Below are 15364 nucleotides of genomic sequence, written 5' to 3'. Positions count from 1 at the left end.
GCACTGTTCTAAGCGCTGAGTAGATATAGGGTAATCAGGTTGTCCCACGTGAGGCTCACAGTCTTAATCCCCATTTTACAGATGAGGGAACTGAGGCACAGAGAAGTTAAGTGACTTGCCCACAGTCACACAGCTGACAAGTGGCAGAGGGGCAATTCGAACCCATGACCTCTGACTCCCAAGCCCGGCTCTTTTCACTGAGCCACGCTGCTTCAATAAGGCTTTGAAGGCGGGACGCTAATTGTCTGTCGGATTTGAGGAGGGAGGGTGTTCCAGGGCCAGAGGCAGGACATGGGTGAGGGGTCTGGGATGAGAGAGGCAAGATGAAGGCACAATGAGAAGGTTAGCATTAGAGGACCCAAATATGTGGGCTGGGTTGTAGAAGGAGAATAGTGAGGTGAGGTAGGAGGGGGCACGGTGGTGGAATGCTTTTAAAGCCAATGGTGAGAAGTTTCGGTTGTTTCGGTTTTGGTTTTTGATTTGTTTTCGGTTTTTGATTTGTTTTTTGTTTTTGTTTTGTACACTATAAGAGTTGGTAGACACATTCCCTGCCTGCAATGAGCTTACAAACTATAGGAGGAGACAGGCAGCAATAAAAATAAGTAAATTATGGATATGTACATAAGGATTGTGTGATTGAAAGAGGGGTAGAATGAAGAGGGCAAATCCAAATGCATTCTCATTTCAATGGGATTCTCATTTTACAGATGAGGAAACTGAAGCACAGAGAAGTTAAAGTGATTTGCCCACAAGATAGGAGTGAGTTTCTTGGGAAGAAAATTCAACATATTGCACTGTATTGTTATGGGGTTTTTTTAAGGATGACTTTCCCTGAAGGTCAGCCTGTGTTTCATCCCCCAGGCTTCTATCTCTGCATCTTTATGGCACCACTCTGAGGGGCTGTTCACTAGCCTTACAGTGATATTAGAACTGGTTTGTAACTGGAACCACCAGATAGGGGTGATCAATGACTTCATGAAGGTTCCTTGAAGGTCAGGACCCTGCGGTGGGCTTCGGCTCCCTGGAGGCTTGTGCTGGCCAGTTTAGTGTGGGGGTCCCCTGGACGTTGGCACTGAATCCCCCCCTACCCTCTACTATTATACAATGTTGACAGGATGGAGCAGTGGAGTTACTGTAGTCATTCGATGGCAGTTTGGTTCACCAACCTCCTGCCAGGTTGAGTTTAGCCAACTGATACACCCTTCCGTTCTCCCTTCAGGGCAAACCCCTGCCCCTTCTGGACTCCCTTGTGTACCCAAACGCTAACTGAAAACTCTCCCCCCAGTGCTGCCCTTATGCTCCTTGGCTTCAGAAAGATCTCCCCGCCCCACAACACTTACGTATATATCTATAATTCTATTTATTTATACAGATGCCTGTTTACTTGTATCGTTGTCTGTCTGCCCCGCTCTAGGCCGTGCGTCCGTTGTGGGCAGGGATTGGATCAAATGTTGGATCAAATCGGATCAAATGTCCAAAGGGTACAGTTCCACATGCTTAAGTGACGCAGAAGAGAGAGAGAGCCGGGGAAAAGAGGGCTTAATCGGGGAAGGCCTCTTGGAGGAGATGCGACCTTAATAATGCTTTGAAAGTGGAGAGAGCGGTGGTCTGGTGGATCTGGACGGGGAGGGAGTTTCAGGCTAGGGGGAGGACAGCTGAGCCTCCTGTCTCTCCTCTCCCCAGCCCCTACAATCTGCTGATTTCCCTGCAACTCAAGCCCAAGACCTGCAAATCCTTTGGCCTGAGGAGAGGGTAAGCATACCAAGAGGGAGGGGTGTGGCTTAGTGGTTAGAGCAAGGGCCTGGAAGTCAGAAGGACCTGGCTTCCAATCGCAGCTCTTCCACATGTCTGCTGGGTGACCTTGGGAACATCACTTCACTTCTCTGGGCCTCAATTCCTCATCTGTAAAATGGGGATCAAGAGTGTGAGCTCCATGTGGAACAGGGACTGTGTCCAACCCGATGAACTTGTATCTACCCCAGCACTTAGAACGACGCTTGACATATGGCGCTTAACAAGTACCATGATCATTATTACTGGAGAGAGAGATAATGAGAGAGAGGTGGGGTGGGCATGTCTATGGTGACATGGGACACGAGATGCTTTTCTGCTCCTGCGAAAGGGGCAGGGAGAGCCGCAGGCCCAGTCGAGCCTCACCTGTCTTCTCTCTGCTCTCTCACCCCATGTGAGAACCTTCTCCTCTGAAGCTCCTACCTTAAGAATAATCTCACCTCATCCATCTTCCTGGGCTCAAGTCTTCTTCAGACCACTGAGACTTCTCCTTGTTTCTTGATTTCCTTCTCTTCCCGCAATTCAGTATTTTCTTCTGGTTACTGAGTTCATTAGAGCATTTGAGGACTATTCTCTCCCCCAGAGCCCAGAAGGCAAACAAAAGGGCTACCAGATAAGGATTCACTGCCCCACAAACAAGATAAGAGAAACTGGGAATGCAAATATTCAGTAACATGGAATTTGGGATCCTTGAAAGGTCAAAGAATCCAACTCTCTACCCTAGGCAGACCACACCTAATCTAACCCACACCCTTTTTCTATTCTCTCCAACCTTGCTGGGATGCCCAGCCCAAAGGCTGAGCTGTCAAAGGACAATGGAGTGCCCCCCCCACCACCCCTTCAAGTCAGTTTGGGTAGAAGTAATAGCATTATTGTTATTATTCTGAGAAGCACTGTGAACATGAGCCTTAAGGGGTCAGAGAACCTGGGTTTCGATCCCTGCTCCGCCGCTTCAATCAATCAGTCCTATTTACTGAATGCTTACTATGTGCTTGGGAGGGTGCAATATAACAGACACACTCCCTGCCCACAGCTAGCTTGCAGTCTAGAGGGACTGTCTGCTGTGTAGCATTGGGCAAGTCACTTGACTTCTCTTTGCCTCAGTTTCCCCATCTGTAATATGGGCATTAAGACTATGAACCCCACGTGGGACTGTGTTCAATCCGATTACTCCAGTGCTTAGTACAGTGCCTGACATATAGTAAGAGCTTACTAAGTGCCATTATTATTTTTTAGCATTATTATTATTTAAGCTCATTATGAGCAGTGAGCATGTCCATTGATTCTGGGGTTCTCTCCCAATGGGCGCTTAGTACAGTATTCTGCACATAGTACACGCTATGTAGCATGAGAAGCAGCGTGGCTCAGTGGAAAGAGCAAGGGTTTAGGATTCAGAGGTCACGGGTTCTAAACCCAGGTCCGCCACCTGTCAGCTGTGTGACTCTGGGCAAGCCACTTCACTTCTCGGTGCCTCAGTTACCTCATCTGTAAAATGGGGATGAAGACTGTGAGCCTCACGTGGGACAACCCGATTACCCTGTATCTACCCCGGCGCTTAGAACAGTGTTCTGCACGTATTAAGCGCTTAACAAATACCAATATTATTATTAAAGAAATGCCATTGATTGATTGATTAAGGGCTTACTATGGCAATAGTAGGAATAGTATTTATTCAGCTGCTACTGTGTGCAGAACGCTGGTCCAAGTGCAGGGGAAGAATATTCAGGTGGGAATTTGTCACAGACCACATCCCTGGAGGAGCTCACAATCGGTGTGCAGAGCACTGTACTAAACTTTGGGAAAGAATACCCAGGTAGGAATTAGACACGGCCCCTGACTCTCTCGGGGCTCACCATCGGGCATCCCCAGCACCGAGACCCTATGATTTAGACTGTGAGCCCGTCGCTGGGCAGGGATTGTCTCTATCTGTTGCCGAACTGTCCGTTCCGAGCGCTCAGTACAGTGCTCTGCACATAGTAAGCGCTCAATAAATACTACCGAACGAATTTAAGGACCGTCTCTAAAGGCAGTCGATTCTTCTTTTGACTAACTTCGATCCTCTCTGCTGCAGTTGAGACTTACCGCCTCGTGTAGAATTTCGGGGGAAATTCTGTTCTATTCTAATTTCGTTGGGAAGACCCTGGCCGGGGCCGTTACTGTGGCTGCCACTGTGACTCCGAGTGGCCAAAAGCCGGACTTGCCACTCTTCCAGGCACAGAATTCCGCTCCTTTTTTTTTTTAATGTTTACATTTATCCCCCTCCTTATCTTTCATGTTGATTTTGTGTTCTTATCTTTTTGGGATTTTTCCCCCCCTTTACGGGTTCATCTCCACTCTCCGTCGCCCCCACCTCCCTTTTATTCTTAGTCTGAGAGCCCCTGGAGGCCCAAGCCCCAATCCGGTTCTTTTCCCGGCGCTGAGTACAGTGCTTGGCACACAGTAAGCCCTTGCTACCTATGGTACTATTCCGGTCAGTCGGAGCCCAGGAACCGGGAGGGGAGAAGCTAAGCCTCCTTTCCCTCCTTTCCCTCCGCTCCTCCCCCTCTCCCTTCCCCTCCCCTCAGCACTGCGCTCGTTTGGATCTATTTTTATGACCCTATTTCTTTTGGTAACGAGGTGTCCATCCCCTTGATGCTATTGATCGCGATGAAGTTGTCTCGTTTTTGTCCGTCTGTCTCCCCCGATTAGACTGTGAGCCCGTCAGTGGGCAGGGAGGGTCTCTGTAGCCGAATGGTCCATTCCAAGCGCTTAGTCCAGTGCTCTGCACATAGGAAGCGCTCGATAAATCCTACTGAATGAAGAATGAATGAATGAGAAAGTCTGACTGCTCTCCCATTTCTGCCTGGCCCCGCTCCGGTCACTTGGGCCAGGGGGTGGTAATGGGTGGGTGGGGGGGGTGGGGGCCTGTCTTCCCGGGAGCCTAAGGGTTAATAGCCCGAAATCCCAACCGCCTGGTGATTGGCTGGCCCACTCTGACCCAACCTCTTATTTTTCCTTGCTGCGCTGGTTGAAGGTGGCAGAGCGTCCTAGGAGCCAGAAGGGAAGGAGAGGGCAGGGGCCCCCTGCCCTCTGCCCTCTCGGAGACCATGGCGGGCCCGCTCCGACCCTCCTGGATCCTCCCCCTCGTCCTGGCTGGCCTCATCCAGCCAAATCAGGGACAGGACAGGGAGAAGGTAAGAGAACCCGCCGAGGACGCGTCTTGGGTCCGCCCTCCCCAGCGCTCAGCCCAGGGTCTGGCACCGAGTGAGCGCCTAACGACCACCTCGATGGTGATGATTATTACACAGCGGTGGCGAGAGCCGGGTGACCCCCGAATGGGGGATGTGGTGGGGTGTGTCTCTAGCCGAGGGGAGGAACCGCAGATGGAATATCTCGAAGCTACCCCAGCGCTTAGCCCAGTGCCTGGCACGGACCGAGCGCTTAACGAACACCTCGGTTATCAGGCATTGGGTCCAAGAGCCAGATGAGAGTGACCCGGAATGGGGGATGTGTGTGTGTGTGTGTGTGTGTGTGTGTGTAGAGGGTGGGAGGAGGCAAACCCAGCCAGCCGGGAGATTAGATAGGAGCAGGAATGGGCGACAGTGACACAAAACTTGTCTGCGTGGGTCCGTTTGTGTGTCTTTGTCCGCTCGAGTGTGCTCTCCCCAACCCCCAAGCCGGATTTTAGTCAAGAAGCAAACAGGTGGGGGCTGTGAGGCTCTTCCCTGCTAGGGCACAAGAGTCGCGTTTTGCTCCTCCATCTTCTGGTTCCCCCAAATCCCAATCAGACCTCGGAGCTGTCCCTGGCCCCAGGCGGCAGGCTGGTAAACAACTCAGGGAGGAGGAGGAGGAGGAGGGGAAGGGGCTTCTCCTCTCCCCCAATCCTCCCCTCCCATAGTTTGTTAGTACGCTGTGCTGGCTCGACCCCGCCAGAGTAACGGCAAAGCCACGTCTGCAGACTCACAGGTCCAGACAGGCGTTCTCAGGCTCTAGGAAGGCTGTGGGCGAGGGCCACTCCGCCTGGGTGATGGTGGGATCCTGGAGGAGCTGAGATGGGGCTCGTGGCTACCTATCTGGGGGCCCTGGTCTGCCTGGGTGGTGATCTTGGCCCTCCCGGAGATACTAAGCAGGCTAGATCATGAACCAAGATCAGGGAGACAGATAAGAAGCCGAAATAATGAGCAAGATAGAGAATAGGGACAGGGGTGAGGGAGCAGGATAGAGAATAGGGATGGGGGTGAGGGCTATCCGTCAGCAAGTTCACCAAGGCCCTTTGGTTAAGGACTAGCCATACTTTCTGTCTTCAGGGAGGGCAGGAAATGGGTTGCTTAACCCTCACCTGTCCCCAACCTCCCTCTTCCCATCACTCGACCGAGATGGTAGGAAAAGCAAACCCTAAAAAATGATTCGAACTGGAGATTGCAGATCACTCCACTGCCCTCGGTCCAGTTCCCTTATCAGACCCTGGTCTAGTTCCTTATCAGCCCCTGTTAGGATGGGGCACTCTTATCTGACTCCCTCTGCCAGTAGCAGTCAGCATTCTCACCCTGGAATGAGTCCAGCCCCTGGACATTAGTGGGTTGAAAGAGGTTTCCTCTTGCCTTCTTCCTGCCCAGAAGGATTTGGAGCAAAGCATACGTTCTCTACCCCTCCAAAGACCCCCTCCACCACCCCCGGCCCCCGAGCCGGGATGGAGAGAGGTTCCGGCATTAGCACATGATCCAGGTGAGTGAGGAAGTTGGAGTGGCATTCAACTGAGTCAAGGGTATGGATAGCGGGCAAAACCTACGGTCTAATACAGCGGGTTGGACCAGGGGCTTAAAAAATAAGAGCAGGGATTTATTCTGAGCCAGGAGTACGTCCCCATGAGGTCACCCCTCGAACCTGGAAGAATGATCTTGTTTATTAAGGACTTATAAATATGACAGAGTAATATTCTATGAAATATGAAATCCTAAGGATTTCATTCTCGATCCTTCGTTTCCCAAGATGCTTTGAAATCCCCCTCCCACCAGCCTACGTAAACTCTGTTCGCCTGCTGTTTGTGGTTGCTTCTTTCTGGGACCCTGGGATTCTGATGTGAGATGGAGTGTAACAGAAGACAGAGATCAGGCAGAGGTGGCCTTCTGTCTGAGTCAGACATAGAAAGCTCAATGTGGCCTTGGGCCTGCAGTTATTTTTGTTGATTTGCATTCAAAAAGTACTATTTGTGGGTGTCAGAGTTGGAATGAGATCAGTAGGGGCCCCAGAGATTTCTGACTTGCAAAGGGCCTCTATCCCGGGACCAGAATCCATCCCTGGTCAGTGCCTGAACATCCATCCTGAGGATCTCTGCTCAGTGGCCAGGATGAATCCAGGCAGGAAGCCTGCTGGGAGGTCCAAGATGGGAGGAAGAGGAAACCTCTGCAGCTAGGCGATGATGTCTTCAGCACCTGGGCGGGCAGGCAGGATGGCCAAGACTTAGAGAATTTGCCTCCCCAGCATGATGAAGCTGAAGGGTTCTGGGGTCTGACTCCACCCATATCAAGAGTGCAGGGAAGAGAAGACAGTGGGGTCTGGTGAGGGATAAACAGCATGGTCTAGTGGAAAGAGCGCAGGCCTGGGAGTCAGAGGATCCAGGTTCTAATTCCGACTCTGCCACTTGTCGGCTGTGTGACCTTGGGCAAGTCACTTCACTTCTCTGGGCCTCAGCTTCCTCATCTGTAAATGGGGATTAAATCCGATTCCCTCCTGTGGGGACTGTGAACCCTCTGTGAGACAGAGATAAGAACTGTGTCCAACCTGAGTAATTTGGCAAGTAGTAAGCGCTTAACAAATACCTTTAAAAAAAAACCCAAAAAACCCCCAAAAGTATAGAACCACAGGTTTGGATGGGACCAAGAGGTCTTCTAGTCCAGTCCCCTGCCTCCAGACAGAGCAGGTAAGAATTTATTCTCCTTTCAAAGACCCTGGTGATAGGAGGTTCCACAACTTGCCAGGGGAATCTGGCCTAATGGGGAGCACGGGGGAAAAAATGGAGGAAGATGGTGAAGAAAAGCAAAGCACAGAGAACATAGAAAAGGGAGGAAAGATTTCATTGTCCCACTTCCCTTACAGGCCCAGACGTCACAGGCTATTATCAAATGGAAATTGGGAGAAGACTTAATGGGACAGGGAGTGGGAGTGGAGACTTGATCAAGAAATGAAAAGGAGCTTGAAAACAAGGGCTTGTCCATCTGCTTTTGCGAGTGTCGGGTGGCCCTGTTCCTGGAAGGGCAGGGAGGGGCCGGGCTTCTGTACTTTCTACAGAGCAGTACCCATCCACTAGCGTTCCAGGCAGTTCTTACAGGGAGCTGAAGCTGGGACCGACAGTGATGTGTTGTATTCCAGACGGACTGCTACAGTGGGGTGAGCGGCACGGTCTACGAGTACGGGGCACTGACCATCAATGGAGAAGAGTACATCCCTTTCAAGCAGTACATGGGGAAACCAATCCTCTTTGTCAACGTAGCCACCTACTGAGGGTTGACCTTGCAGTACCTAGGTAAGACTCCCCCTCCCATCCACCCACTGTCCTTTCCCTAGCTGCTCTGGGAACCTCCTTGGCACTCTCAGGGACCCCTGAAACCTACTCTTCTCCTTACCCTGCTCCCCTCTTCCCACCCCAAAGGGGAGTCTGGAAAATGAAAGACTTTAGATCGGTGTTCTCCAGTCTGGGAGCCAAAAGAGACTTCTCGTGGCTGCCATGTTCCCTTCCACTCTGAGGGAAGGGCAGCAGAGTGGAGAAAGGTGAGAACGGCTAGGGATGCAATGCCACCCTTCAGAACAACACAGGAATATCAACCATTTCAACGTAAAGACCAACCGAGAATCAGTGGCATGAGTCTGATAAGCAAGTTTCAGGGGCGTCTGGTTTTCTAACTGCTTTCTGGATGTTGCCTTGGGTGAACCCTAGCGGAGGCCACCACTGTAAAGCAAAGGCTAAGGGTAGGACCACCTCCCTTGGTTTCTCCTCTGTCCCCAGTCTTGACTAGCCACCCCAGAACAGACCATCCTACCCAGGAGGTGGCCCGTAAATGGGCAAATGCTTGCACTCAGCCATCTTTTCTCCTCACCTGGCCTAAACTATTCACCGAGCACCAGGATCCACGTGCATGGCTACCTTCCCACCTAGGAAGGGAGGCAGGGAGACCCCTTCAGAGAGGGGCTTGGGCTTGTACAAGGCTCATGAGGCTGAAGTGAGGTAAGACTGGCTCTCTTGGAACTGCTGCCCTTCGTATGGATGCCCCTCTCTCCTTCCCCATCCACGTAGGGGCCGGGGTGGGAGGACTGGAGGGAAGTAGAGGAAGCCTCAAGCTCCCTGTGCTGAGAAGTCTGGGAGAGAGCGTGACCAAAGGAAGACCAAATGGGGAAGGAAGAGGGTGGGAAGGGAGTGGGTATGGACCTGGAGGAGGTTAGGGAGCTTAGAAAAAGAGTCAGGCAACTCCTTGCCAAGAAAAGTGAGTGCTGGGAGAGAGTATTAGAATCTGGTTGCTGGTTGGGGCGTCGCAGACATTGAAATTAGAGTTGGAGGAGGAAACCTTAAGAGGGTAGGGCAGCGGCAGAGCTGAGTAAGGACTTTGGTAACGAGGCTGGCAGAGTTTCCACAAGGGTGAGAACGGAGAGGGAATGAATGTGCCTCCTTCAGCGCCCCCCTCGTTCCCTCCCTCCCTCCCCTGGATTTAATTTCACTCCCTCCTCCCCCCCATCAGATAGCACCCTGGGAGAACTGTGCCCCACCCTCCCACCCCCCAACACACACACACACACACACACAAACACACACATACACACACACACCCATTGACATGGCTTTACCTGCTGTGTGACCTTGGTCTTGGGCAAAACACTTAATTTGTGTCTGTTTCATCATCTGTAAAATGGGAATTAAATCATACTTCCTCCTACCTAGACTGAGACCCATATTGGGCAGGGACTATGTCCAAACCGATAAGCTTGTATGTACCCCAGTGCTCAGAATAGTGCTTGGCACAGAATATGCCCTTAACAAATGCTATCATTATTATTATCATCATCCATCTTTAGCCAGGAAATTATTTTTTGGTTACAAGTTAAATTGACTTCCTCTTTCTTTATCCTCCGGGAAAATGGAAAAGACTTGTTCTCTCTAGCAATCTGGGAGAGAGGGGAGGTCCCAGAAACTGGAATATAATTTGGTTAGCTTCTAGCCTAATGAGCCAAAAAGAAACGTTGGATTTTTTTAATGTATGTGTCTGTCGGTCTTCTTAATCTGAAAATGTTAGTTTTGTTTGGCACAAATGAGGAATCCCTGAGATTTGGTAAAAATGAGTTTACTGGTCTCAAATGGGAGATGTTAATTAGCAAAGAATGCCCCCAGAGAAGTCAGAGATCCCTATCAAAGTAATATTGGGTTGGCACAAAATGCAAGTTGGAGAGAAATGTTGCTAAATTCAGACCCTCGATGGGAGATTGCAGGCTTATATTGAATTCAGTTTTCTGCTTTGCTGTTTCCCAGCCAAGTGCCATGGAACCACAGGGGACTATGAGGGGCCACCCACTCTATCCCCTGCCTTTGAATAGAGCTCAACTACTACCACCTCAGTTTCCAGAAAAGTCTCCATAGCCTCCCTCGGTTCCTCCCGGAGAACTCTCAGAGGGCCTGAAATCCACTCTTCTCCCTTCCCTGCTCTCCTCTCCCCAGAAGAGGAGAGCAGGAACAAATGAAGACTTTTGGTCAGTGTTCGGGATGAGGAAAGACTTCTCGTTGCCATGTTTCCCACCACTCTTCTCCTGACTCGGAGTGTATCCCCTCTGTCTAGCAGAAGGGAGAAGGATTTGAGAACTTTTAGGGCTGCTCTGAGGAGGAAGGAGTCAGCAGGACGGTAATCTGAGAAGTACAGTAAGCCCTCAAACATCACTGAGGGATTGATAGAAGAGCAACCCGAGTACCAAATCTGCGGACAGGGTTAGTGGAAAAGGATGAAAAAGGACAGCTATTTATTTCTTCGACTAGACAGTATGAAGGAACAGAACACGTATGTGTGTGTCGAGAGTCTTGTCTCGGAACACTTTGCAGAACCGCAGGGCAGGAAGATGGCTTTGGGGTGGATTGGGAAACAGAGGCAACGGCAGGGCTGGAGTCCCCCACGACTCTGGCTGGACCACCAACCTTTTGCCCCGCACAGAACTGAATGCACTACAAGAAGAACTGAAGGCTTATGGACTTGTCATCCTGGGCTTTCCCTGCAACCAATTTGGCAAACAGGAACCTGGGGATAACTCCGAGATCCTCCCAGGCCTGAAGTAAGTAGAGGTCCTGGGCCCATGAACTGGGGGGTTGTCGGTGGAACCCCTAGAGGGTGTCCAGACATTGATGGGGGTACGGGCATCTCTGAGGCTCCCTAGCTCCACTCCCCTAGGACCCTACCCCAGTAGCAATCCATGGTGTCACCAAGCCAGCATGGGGGAATCTGCCTGTTTGCCGGGAGGAGGATCTCTGGGCCAGTGGAGATCTGGGGTGGCCAAGAAGTAGTCTAGACTGACTCCCCTGTCCTGGGAAAGGCTGCAGAATATTGGGGTGGAAAAGAGAAGGTAAAATCGGGAGGCTTTAAGTCACCACCTGCTCAGAAGCTCTTGGCCTGTATGAAGGTGCCTCTCTCTGAACAGAGGAGGGAAATGGGACCGGTGTCCTCTTGAGGGTAGGGGAGAAGATGAGATTAGAGGATCCCTTTCTGACGATTGGGTGGGAGAACGGGACAGATCCGAGACTCTGAAATCTCCCTGATGGGCTTGGCAAAGGGTAAATAGAGGGTTTGCAGGATTCTCCTCCCCAAGCAGCAAATGCCAGTTACTTGTACATTCAAGGAGAAGCCTATATAGCTTTTATCCTTAATCAGATCATGCATTAGCAACATAATTAAAATGATGGTGGTAACTAAGGTGACAGCTGTGAGGCCATAGCTGTGGTCCAACCCCCGTTACTGCAGGTGCCTTTGGTTCCCTTTCTCCTCCTTTACCCTCACTTGTGCTTTCTTCTCTCTTCAAACCTCATTGTTACAGTGTACCCTTCCAAGTGCTTAGTATAGTGCTTTGCGAACAGTAAGCGCTCAGTAAATGCGATCTAATGAATTAATCTTGCTCACTCGCAGACATGTCCGGCCTGGAGGGGGCTTTGTCCCGAATTTCCTGCTCTTTGAGAAAGGGGATGTGAATGGTGACAAAGAACAGAAGGTTTTCACGTTCCTGAAGGTGGGTGTCCTCCCTGCCCCTTCCCCACCCCGCTTCCTGTATCAGCAGGAGGTGGGACCTGCACTGGTCAGGGAGAGGCTCATGCAGACATTTCCTGTACTTTCTGCCCTTACCCCAACTTTCAGGCCACTGAACTCTGTCACTCTGCATGGACTTTAGTTAGGGGTCAGCAGACCACTAAGATGCCAGGTCCACTGCCCAGGGCCTCAGGTTGCCACTGCTGGTGAGCAGAGATGGCAGCCAGCAGGGGCCGGGGATAAGGTCAGGCCATGGTGCCAAGAATGGGCACAGGGGGTGTGAGGTGCTGACATCATTCCCTCCCTCTCTCACCATCCCAGCACACCACTCAACCTTTTCTTATAGCTAGGTCAACTTGTGATTGCCTTCCGGTTCTGGGCTCGAGGCGAGAGAGCACTCGGCTACTCCTCGGCCCAGAGGAAACGGAGCCCAGCGATGTGAGGAGATGGAAGAGGGGTGGGAGATGCTGCATAGCTGGACAAAGGCACTCTGGGCACTGCAACCATGCCCTGGTGCTCTGGGGGCGAGGGGGCTTTGACAGACCAGTCAGCAACCTCGGAAGGGCCCTGTTCCTGAAAGCCACCTTCACCCCTGGGCTAGAAAGTCACACTTCGGTTACTTTGGTTTTCTCTCCCTGCAGAATTCCTGTCCTCCTCCAGCTGAGCTCCTGGGTGACCCCTCTCGCCTCTTCTGGTCTCCCATGAAGACCCATGACATCCGATGGAACTTTGAGAAGTTCCTGGTGGGGCCGGATGGGGTCCCTGTCATGCGTTGGTACCACCGGGCCACCGTGAGCACGGTCAAGGCGGACATTGTGAGATATCTCAGGAAATTAAACAACGAGCAGGTGGAGGAGGAAGGACGATGGAAGAAGTAGATGCGAGGGACTCCAGCCAGGGGAGAGAGCTCCAAGCCAAATTATCCCTTCCTTCCCCTCCCCTCATCCTGCCCCTCAATAATCCACTCTGCAACATGGCTGTGGACAGGGGAGGGGGTGTGTGTGCAGACATTGTTAGCCCACCGGAATGTCTGTGAAGACACCACCCGCCCGCCTGCTTCAGCTCCCAAGTCCATGCTCCTTTTCCCAATCTGGTCCAGTCCCAGTTTTTCTCATGATCTCCTCTCAGACTCCCCATTCCCTCAATCCCATTTCTGTTTAGAGCTCGCATTGACCTGTATCAGCAGAAGCCCTAGTCCGTGGGCATCTCTCTTGCTCTTCCCTACCACCCTCCAACCTGGACCAGAGGTGATCCTTAGGTTCCAAATTCAAGCCCCCTTCTTCCCCCAGAATGCCCAAACCCTTCCTTAATGTGAAGCTGGTGGACCCCAGCAATGGCACTTCGGACAGAGCTGATCCTGGGCCCACCCATCATTCTCTTTCCCCACCAGAGGCTGGGGTGGGTGTGTGTGTGAGTGTGGGACCTCAAGGCTGGCGCTCTCTTCTCTGCTGAACCATCCTCCCTCTTTGCTCCTCCCCGCACTCTGGATATCCTGACCCTCAGGGCAGAAGCTGGGCATGAGAGCAGGGAGTGTGTCCCAGAATGGGGAGGTGGCATCATCATGACAGCGGGGTCTGAAAGCCCCTCCTGGATGGACCCCGCCCGAACCTGCTCGGCGGTGGCATGACCCTTTAGTGCATTCAGGCCGTGCCCCTGGTCCGAGCAGGGATGTCGCCCCCCCCACCCACCTAGAGACACACCCCTCTCCTCTCTTGCCAGTTGCTTGCTCGTAGCTTTGTCCCCATCCAGGCCCAAAATAAAGATCTCTCTGCATTACCTGGGCAAATGATCCTGTCTGCCCTTTCCCACACCGGCTGGAGGTGGGTTGGAGGCAGCTGCGGTGCTCCCTAGGCCCACTCCTATCTGCTTGCTGCTGCTGTGACACCCCCCTCTGGCGCTGATGATTTGAGCTTGGCAGGATGCATGGGCTAGGTGCACTTGGTGGGGGGTGCTTAATTAGCCCCACCCCTCCTCACTCAAGTCTCAAGATCTAGGTTGGGGAGTGGGGGACTGGGTGCAACCACATGGGAAGTTTAGCCCCACAAGTCTCTGGACCGAGGAAGGGTGGGGCGGGTTGAGGGAAATCAAGACTTGCCATGTGCAGTGGCCTTAATTCCGGCTCCCACCTGCCACTTATCTAGGCTGTGATAGCCTGGGTAGAGAAGCAGCTAGCCGTGGTCGGCCAGCCACCTGGGAGGGGAGAAGATTGCAGCTACTGGAGGGAGGCGTGGGGAGGCAGCTGGGGGCTGGAGGAGAAGGCTGAGGTTTCCCTTCCTCATTGGCCCTGGGCCAGCTGGCGGGGGAAGAAAGGAGGAGTTTCTCCCAAAGGAGGAAATGGTGCAACCAGAAGTGAGCCCCCTGTTTAAGAAGGGCTGGGGTGGGCACACTGCCCTCATGGGTCACCCCCTCTTGCTGCCCAAGGATCCAAGCAGGAATGACTGAAGGAGGGTACGGGCCATATGGAGAGAAGTTGGCTTCATGCCTTCACTGAGACTTCTGAGGGAAAATGGAGTTGTGTTACAGGGTGTGGGGCAGAGAGGGGAAGGAGGACAGTGGGCGGTGCAGCTGGGATTCAGACACTTGGACTGGACAGGGGTTGCAGATGGGCAAACACCACGGCAAAGGTTCCCAAAGTCATGATAATCCTGGGCCTGGGCCCTAAACAGTCAGATTTCCATTACTCCACTCATGGGAGTAGAGAAATGCCCTCACGGAGAGCTGCGATCTCAGTTACTCCAAATCGACAGCTGAACCGGTTTAGAAAATTACCTCTTGGCCCACCAACCCCATCGTAGTGTCACACTGTGTGTGATTCGGTGGAAAGGGCATGGGTCTGCTGAAGTTGAAGACCTGGATTCTGGTCCCAATTCCATCATGGCCTGCTTTGTGTGACTTTGGGCAAGTCAATCTCCCTGTGGGTCAGTTTCCTCATCCGTAAAATGGGAATACTAGTACCTGCCCCTCCCTGTCACTAAAGGATGGTGGGAGGACAAATGGTATATACAGCAAGGAGAGCGTTTTAAAAAGGTGTCAGAACTCAAGCCTCAGGACTGCAAGCTCGATCTTTCTCTTCCCCACTTCTGGCTCTAAGACCGATCAGATTCTGCTCCACTCCCCTATTAGAGCTAGGCTCTACTGGTTTTTTCCTTACCCGACCTGATGGATTTTTCCAGTAGAAAATGTGGCGATTCCTCAGGGTAGGACGGAAGCAAGAGCAACCAGGAAAGGGAGTTGGGGGAGAGGGGTGAGAATCTGATGCCCAGTGGTGGCCAAGGTGAAGGTGTGAGCCCCCACCCAGAGGACAGAGGAAACATTTCTTCTTACACATT

At 52.1% G+C, this 15364-nt stretch overlaps 1 protein-coding gene across 1 annotated transcript; it reads left to right on the top strand.

Moving 5' to 3' along the window:
* The first annotated feature begins 1650 nt into the window (after window positions 1-1650).
* Window positions 1651-13817, top strand: GPX3 (glutathione peroxidase 3). The gene is made up of 6 exons (XM_029052053.2): window positions 1651-1752; window positions 4805-4964; window positions 8140-8293; window positions 10956-11073; window positions 11919-12018; window positions 12677-13817. Exons 2-6 carry the CDS (start codon window positions 4878-4880, stop codon window positions 12911-12913), a joined length of 696 nt encoding a protein of 231 aa, XP_028907886.1. The 5' UTR covers window positions 1651-1752; window positions 4805-4877; the 3' UTR covers window positions 12914-13817.
* The last annotated feature ends 1547 nt before the right edge of the window (window positions 13818-15364 follow it).

This window comes from Ornithorhynchus anatinus, chromosome X1 (genome assembly GCF_004115215.2).
Source record: "Ornithorhynchus anatinus isolate Pmale09 chromosome X1, mOrnAna1.pri.v4, whole genome shotgun sequence".
Taxonomy (NCBI): Eukaryota; Metazoa; Chordata; class Mammalia; order Monotremata; family Ornithorhynchidae; genus Ornithorhynchus; species Ornithorhynchus anatinus.
This window is presented reverse-complemented; position numbering and strand designations above follow the sequence as displayed.